Raw genomic sequence first — 8,380 nt, forward strand, 5'->3', positions numbered from 1 at the left:
AACACCTATACCGTGTGTGAAAAAGACTATCTCTTTCACCAAATATAACACACAAAATTTTCACCGTTTCAGAAAAAGAGATATCTTCCGTTTTTTTAGGCAATATCAAATTCGTGAATTTAGTATTTTCTTCTTTGCCCATTTTTTGGAGTAATAGTGTTATTGTTTCCTCATCCGACCACTTCTCGCATCGTTTTGTAAATATCGTTTCAAACCTGCGATAATAGGCTGGAAAAGTGTCACCCTTTTCTGGGTCATATTTAAACTCTGAAAGCGAATTCGCTATACCCTCAGCCGAAAAAAATCTGGATGCACCCTCCTTAGATTTTTCTGACAAAATCGTTTAAAAAAATAAGCGATTATCCGTCGTTTGTTATATTACAAGAGTTTTGAAACGTTCTTGTTAAATAAGCATTTGTTTTTGAAAATCCATTTGGGCTTTTTGTTGACCGATTAAACTCTCAGTTAACGTTTTCGTCAACGTCGCTATTTGTTCCGATGTCCTTTTCTTTTTAAATGTATCAATAGCAAGTTAACGTATACCACAGAGAAAAAATATTGTTAAAAAACAAGATGCTTATTTTCACAGAAAATTGTCAACACATAGGAAAGTTCCGAAAAAAAAATCACCGTTAAAATAACACTTGACAAAATTTCAAGAGACTCTTTTTTCGTGTACTTCAGCAGACACACGTACACTTCTTTTAAACATTTTCTTTATTAAATAAACACAGATTCCTCAGTATTGTTCATTTTTTTTGTTTTTTTTAATCTTATTAACCTAATACAAAAGACACGTCCGTTAATCTTGAAGAAAGTCACAATTTACACACACACACACACACACACACACGTTATATAACGTCAACTCTTTGGGAGTTTAAAAAGAGAAAAACGGAGTTTAACTCGTCAATAATATAAAAATTATTTTTTACTTGCGTAAATTTGTGGCAGCCACCAGTCTTCCGCTTTCTAAAAAGCTTTTTCTTCAATTAAAAGTGAACTTTGTGAACAACAATTTTCAGAATGTTCTCGGTTACCACGCAGTGGCGGCTCGTGCCTGGAGCTGTGGAACTGCAGCACCCCCAATCATTTCTACTCAATATTATCGATACACAGTAAAAATAATACGTTTATTTTTTTTCTTTTCTATGTGATAATATATCATAATATATATATATATATACATATATATATATATATATATATATGTATATATATATATATATATATATATATATATATATATATATATATATATATATATATACGGTGATGATCATATTTATTGGCACGGTAAAATAAAAGTTAAATTTTGTCTAATAAATTCTAAAAAAGGGATTAAATTAAAGAAAATAACAAAGTATATTATGTATTTTTAACTGGCCTTTCCGATGCAGCAATCGGATTTTAGAAAAAATAATAACAAAGGAACAACAAACATAATTCAAAAAACCCTTGTTCAAAATTATTGGCACGGCTTTGTTTTTCTTTTAGTATCAGTATAATATCAATCAATTTCCGGTTTACGTGCTTTCTGAACTTTTTTATAGCCATATTATGCTTGTTTAACGCTAATTCAGTGAATATTTTTTTTCAGATAATTTTTAGATAGCGATTTATTTAAACTATTATAAGTGACTAAATTATAATTTTCAATCGCCATGGTTAAAACTAAGGAACACAGCGAAGACGTCAGGAAGCTTGTTGTAGCATGCCATACCAATGGGGAGGGCTATGATAAGATTTCAAATAAGCTAAACCTTCCCAAAATCCACTGTTAGAGCCATAATAAACAAGTTCAAATCGCAAGGCCACGTTATGAGTTTAGAGGGTAGAGGGAGAAAAAGGATTCTTTCCCCAAGAGATGAACGGAAAATTGTTCGACAAGTAAAACAAAACCCAAGGATCTCTGTTGGGGAGATTGTTGATGAACAGAGCACCTCTGGAGTGAATGTATCTCGACATACAGTTGGTAGAGTTTTGAAGAGAGCTGGTTTAAAAGCATGTCGTCCGAGAAAGACTCCCTTATTGAAGCCTATGCACCTGAAAGCAAGGCTAGCCTTTGCAAAACGTCATATTGATAAAGATGTTGCATTCTGGAAACGTGTTCTATGGACTGACGAAACGAAAATAGAGTTATTTGGCCATAATAAAGTGTCTTATATTTACAGAAAATCTGGCGAAGCTTTCCTGCCTAAGAACACCATACCCACAGTGAAGCACGGTGGAGGCAGTTTGATGTTTTGGGGATCCTTTGCTGCCTCTGGACCAGGGCGACTTGTTAAGGTCACAGGTAGCATAAAAAAGGAAGATTATGTTAAAATATTGGATGAAAACCTGAAAGACTCTGCTAAAGAGCTCTCACTTAGTCGTCGTTGGTGGTTCATGCAAGATAATGACCCAAAGCATTCGGCTAAACTGACTAAGAAATGGCTTGAGGACAATCATATTAATGTTTTGGAGTGGCCATCACAAAGCCCAGACCTTAATCCAATTGAAAATTTATGGAGAACATTAAAATTGAGGGTAATGCAAAGGAAGCCTAAGAATCTTATTCAATTGGAGGATTATTGTCAGGAAGAGGGGGCTAAAATTACTACTGAAGAGTGCAACAACTTGGTTGTAAACTATGAAAAGCGACTGAGGAAGGTAATCAAGGCCAAAGGCTATACAATTGATTATTAAATAAATCGTGCCAATAATTTTGAACAAGGGTTTTTTGCAATTATGTTTGTTGTTCCTTTGTTATTTATTTTTTCTAAAATCCGATTGCTGCATCGGAAAGGCCAGTTAAAAATACATAATATACTTTGTTATTTTCTTTAATTTAATCCCTTTTTTTAGAATTTATTAGACAAAATTTAACTTTTATTTTACCGTGCCAATAAATATGATCATCACTGTATATATATATATATATATATATATATATATATATATATATATATATATATATATATATATATATATAATCCTGAAGCTTAATGTCGATAACTGTCCCCATATTATTACGAAATTCACAGTTACACATTCTTAGCGAAGTTCGCTTATACGCATGCCCGCTTCAGACGGCGAATAAAAGCTAAGTGGGAACTGTCGTTTTCGCAGTTCCAAACGCTCGTGAAAACCGGTGTTTGCGTGTTTTCGCTTATATCATTATTTTGTTAAAAGGCTTGTTTACAAATGTTTTGCTTTTATTATTATTAAAAAGTGTAAAGTGTTCTTGTAAATAAATATCCACCTTAAAAAAATTCTTACACTTTTAAATGCGATTTAAGCAGACAAAAAAAATACAATATGCAAAACTTTTTTTTTTTTAATTAAAAGTGTTCAGGCTTTTTACCCGTAAAGCTACCAACGTAATTAATGTTATTTTTTCACGTACGGCTTATTTTGTTTGTGTTTTTATGTAGTTTGAAATCTATTCATTTTGTGGTAGTTAAACTTTACAGAATAAAAAAATATTTACATTTTTTTTCTATAGAAAAGCGAAGAAAATTTTATTTTTTAAATACATTTTAGTTAAAAAATGTTTTTAAATGTTGCTCATAGTACAAACATGTAAACTTTTTTATTCTATATTTTATTTACAAAGTAAGTTTAGTTATTAACACATTTTTAAATTTTAAATAAAACTGTTATCCAATAAAACCATTTTTAAATGGTAAACTGAAGCGAGGTGTTCGCTGGGCAAAAACAACGAACAGCTCACTTACGATTAATTTTTCAAAACATTTATACGAAAGTAACATCTGGAAAAATCAATTAAAAACAAACAAATCATCAGACTTAGCTCTTTGTAATAGATGTGAATTTATTTGCCTGGAATATCTCACTCGTGTTATTTTTTAGTCCGAAGATAAAGTAAAGAAATCCTTCTTGACCGGTTTAATGTTTTTGACGTTATGTTGGAAATTAATTTTTTTAGGAAATGCGTCGAGTAAGGAGCTGAAGGAAAGATAAGAATGTTTTTCTTTCTTTTTGTGTGTTGTTTCATCAATGGGAATCGGCACAGGATGTGTTGTTGCGCACAAGCGACGGAGCGTGACAGTAACGCGTCTTAACTTTTCGGGTGTCGAGCAAAAAAGAGGTCGAGAGAGTTCTTGAATTTGGCGCCATGACTTTTTTGTCTTTTTTCAGAGCTCTCCGGAAACGGTGAAATGTTCAAATGTCCTAACAAAATAAATTCCCGGGTAGACGCTACATACCCCCCTACTAGACAGTATGTCGAACAAAAGAAAGTAGAAAAGTTACTGGGTATACAAAGCAAATCGATGAGGACGTTGCACTAATCTGCCCGATTTGGTAGAAGTTGTAATTACTGGTGAATCGCAGTTTCCGTTCTGAACTGCAGTGTTTTGTGTCCGTTTGCGTGCTAGCACATCGTCATCCAGAATAGCTTTCTTCAGGCGATCAACACTGACTGAATCTCGTCTTCCGTCAATGTCGATAACGAAAAATTTTGAGTTGCGTTTCAATACCTTAAAGAGACTGGAATACGGTGTTTGCAGTCGAGCTGTGCCTCCATCGTTCCGAAAAAACACATGAGTCCACGATTGTATGTCTTTGGGGACGTGAGTGCGTGTGTTCTGTGTTCTCGGGGCAACGTTAAAAGGTTTCGCCAAGTATTCCCTCACACGAGAGGTATAACTTGTTGGGTCAGGCATGCGTGTAGGAGTGGTCGGTGCGACCATCTGTCCAGGAAGAGTCAGCTTGTTCCGTAAATCATTTCGGCAGGCGTAGAGCCAATATCTGCTTTTATGGTGGATCTAATGCCTAATAGAATGAAGGGGAGGTATTCTGTCAACCTGTTAGGGTCGGAATGTGCTCTAATAGCTGCTTTCAACTGACGGTGCAGACGCTCGATCATGCCGTTTGCCGCCAGGTGGTACGAGGTAGTCCTTATGTGTCTGATTCCCAGTAGGCGAGACAACTCAGAAAAAAGATAGGAATCGAATTGTCTGCCCCTATCGGTTGTGATGGTGTGAGGCACACCATAACGCGATATCCAATGTGTAACCAGGGCTCGGGCAACAGTTTCTGCGGAAATATCTGCGATGGGGATGGCTTCAGGCCATCTAGAGAATCTGTCGATGCAAGTCAATAAGTATGTGCAGTTTCTCGAATGTGGGAGTGGACCCACTAAATCTATGTGAACGTGTTGAAATCGTGCCTCAGTGGTTGCGAAGGTAGCAAGGGGACTTTTAATATGCCTCTGTACTTTCGATTTCTGGCAAGAGACGCAACTCTTGGTCCATTCGCGAACGTCTCGGTTAATGGCTATCCAGATGAAACGAGAAGTCACCAGCTTCTGTGTGGAACGAATGCCAGGATGTGACAAGTTGTGTAATTGAAAGAAGACAGCTCGCCTATATTTAAGGGGTACATAGGGGCGTTCATGACCGTTCGAAACATCGCACCATATCGTCTCGTTGGAACAAGGTACTGGGACTTGCTTGAAAGTTAGATTTTCGGAGTGACGTAAGCGATTTAGTTCTTCGTCATCCCATTGGTCGATGGCGATCTGGTGGAGGTCGATCTCGTCAATCGCTTGAATGACATCGATGTGCATTCTTGACAATGCATCTGCAACTACGTTCTCCTTTCCTCTGATATACTTGATATCCGCAGTAAATTGTGATATGAAATCCAAATGGCGAGCTTCCCTGGGTGAGTGTTTTCCGGGCTTGGCAAGTAAAGCATGCGATAACGGCTTGTGATCCGTAAAAAGCGTGAAATTGGATCCTTCCAACATGTAACGAAAGTGTTTAACTGTGCAGTATGCGGCCAAAAGTTCCCTGTTGAAAGTGCTGTATTTGGTTTCAGCGGGCTGAAGAAACCTTGAGAAAAAAGCTAGTGGTTGCCAAGTATTATCTACTAATTGTTGCAGTACACCTCCAATGCCAACGTCGGATGCATCGACGGATAAAGCTAGGGGTGCATCTGGACGGGGAAAAACCAACATTGTCGCTTCTGTTAATGCCTGCTTGACCTTATCGAAGGAACGTAATTCCGTTTCACTTAATGTAATCGTCTCATTTTTTTTTTTTTTTTTATTTCTGAGTACGTCGGTTAATGGCTGAGCGATTTCAGCACAATCGAAACGTCGATAGAAATTAATTAAACCGAGGAACTCTTTAAGTTTACGAAGTGAAGTGGGAGCTTGGTAATCGACTATAGATGGGACTTTCTCTGGAAGGGGACGGATACCTTCTTTGTCGATTAAATGGCCGAGAAACGAAAGTGAAAAAACTCCAAACTCACATTTTTGGGGGTTAATAATAACGCCATAATCTGTCAATCTGTGAAATAACTGCTGCAGATGCTGTAAGTGTTCACGTTTTGATGCACTTGCCACGAGGAGATCGTCGATATATGCATAGACGAATGGTAGTCCTCGCAAAACTGCATCGATAAAACGTTGAAAAGATTGCCCTGCATTACGTAATCCAAAGGGCATGCGCAAGAATTCGAAAAGGCCGAAAGGAGTTGTGATCGCAATCTTAGAAACATCCTCTGGGTGTACGGGAATCTAGTTGTATGCGGAAACAAGGTCGATTTTGGAGAACACTGTTTTTCCGTGAAGCGAGTTAGAAAAGTCTTGCAAATGCGGAATAGGGTAATTGTCCGGAGTAGTGCGACTGTTAAGTGCGCGGTAATCCCCACAAGGGCGCCATTCGCCAGCTGATTGTTTTGGCACCATGTGGAGTGGCGATGACCAGTTGCTATTAGAGGGTCGAATAATGCCTAAATCCAACATGTGCTGAAATTCTTGTTTAGCCGCCCTTAAACGATCGGGTTTAAGTCTGCGCGCGCTCACAGGCGGTCCCCTCGTTTGGATATGATGAGTGACATCGTGTTTAACTTTGTCCCCGTTAAACGTAGGACGAGTCAATTCCGGGAAACCTCGCAGCAAATCTGTATACGGATCCGTGGTGTCTTTACGTATAACTGGGCTGATCTTGGTCGACCCACTGATTATGCCTTGCATGGAACGTCCAGTGTTTTTATCAATGAGCTTGCCGCGTTTGACATCTACAAGGATGCCGAAATGGTGCAGAAAATCCGCCCCTAAAATCGGAATGGGTAGCTTTGCGACGATGAAGACCCAACGTAGTGCGCGCTGTAATCCAAGATTTAATGTTATCGATGTCTCTCCGTAAGTAGGAATGGAGGAGTGATTCACTGCGTGTAGAAATAGGTTTGATTGAGGACGCTTCTCTTTCACGAACTTCTTAGGGATGATACTGACTTCCGCACCGGTATCAACGAGAAATCGTATACCAGTGGTTCTATCAGTCATGTACAGGGTGCGACGAGTGTTGTTCTTGCCAGGAGTGTCTGCCGCTCCTACTGCCTGGCCTGGGCGTTTCCCGAGAGACGTTTCTTCGTATATGAACATGGCTGGTGGCATCGGTAAGCTCTTTCACCGAAACGTGCGTGGTACTTGCAGAGCCCACCACTGTTCTGAGTGCTGCTAAATCGCCGGGGACGGACTCGCTCAGTGGGGTGCTTATGCAGTTTTGGTTTGAGCTCGAGGTCACGTAACTGTTCACTCAGGTCGTGAATCATTTGAGCCTGTCGCTCTAGTTCCTCGCGTATATCCGTGGAGGGGTTTGCGACGTTAGGCAGGGCATCGTTAGAGCTGTGCGTGTGAACTGGGGCTATGGATACGGTCACATCCATAATTTTGTCGGCTAGGTCCGCTAGCTCCTCGATGGTTGTGGAGTCATTTGAAGAGGCGAGTATCATTTGAATACTCGATGGCAGTCTATTAACGAAAAGTTGTTTAAATATGTCCGGCGGTAGAACGCTTTTGCTCATTAATTGTTTCATCCGTCTCAGTAATTGGGATGGTTTTCGGTCGCCGAGTTCCTCCTCGATCAGCAGTTGCCGGAGACACTTTTGTTGGGAGTCGGTTGTTCTTCTGATTAACTCTGACTTAAAAGTGTCATAAGAAATAGATCCTGGGGGTGCCATTATCAAGTCCCGGACTTCAGCCATCACTTCGTCCGTGAGTGCGGCCACCACGTGGTTCAGCTTAGTTAATTCGCTGTGAATTCATTGCGTGTAGAACTGGGCCTCTACGTGTGCGAACCATAATGTTGGATCGTGCGTCCAAAAAGGAGGAATCCTCAAAATAGCCTGAGTAGCCGACGTTGAAGGAAGCGCCTCAGTACTGTCCATCGTGGGGAAAGCGTTGAGGAGAACGATGATCGCAGAAAATCTCCGTGAGATCCTTTACGCCCAGAAAAATCGATGTGCCACTAAGGTCGCCATATATGTCATTCGGTGTGCGCGTCGTCGCTGAGAATTTTCCCTTGTGTGATTACAGGTAATATCCACATTTCCTTGCGTGTTCTGCCAAAGTCTGACG

The 8,380-nt window shown here is 39.4% G+C and overlaps 1 protein-coding gene across 1 annotated transcript; it reads right to left on the bottom strand.

Moving 5' to 3' along the window:
• Window positions 1–7,353: 7,353 nt before the first annotated feature.
• LOC145270153 (uncharacterized) lies at window positions 7,354–8,007 on the bottom strand. Its single transcript, XM_080125764.1, has one exon. It carries the CDS (start codon window positions 8,005–8,007, stop codon window positions 7,354–7,356), a length of 654 nt encoding a protein of 217 aa, XP_079981890.1.
• Between the last annotated feature and the right edge of the window lie 373 nt (window positions 8,008–8,380).

Source organism: Euprymna scolopes, chromosome 46 (genome assembly GCF_053919585.1).
Source record: "Euprymna scolopes isolate OS-2025 chromosome 46, ASM5391958v1, whole genome shotgun sequence".
Classification (NCBI taxonomy): domain Eukaryota; kingdom Metazoa; phylum Mollusca; class Cephalopoda; order Sepiida; family Sepiolidae; genus Euprymna; species Euprymna scolopes.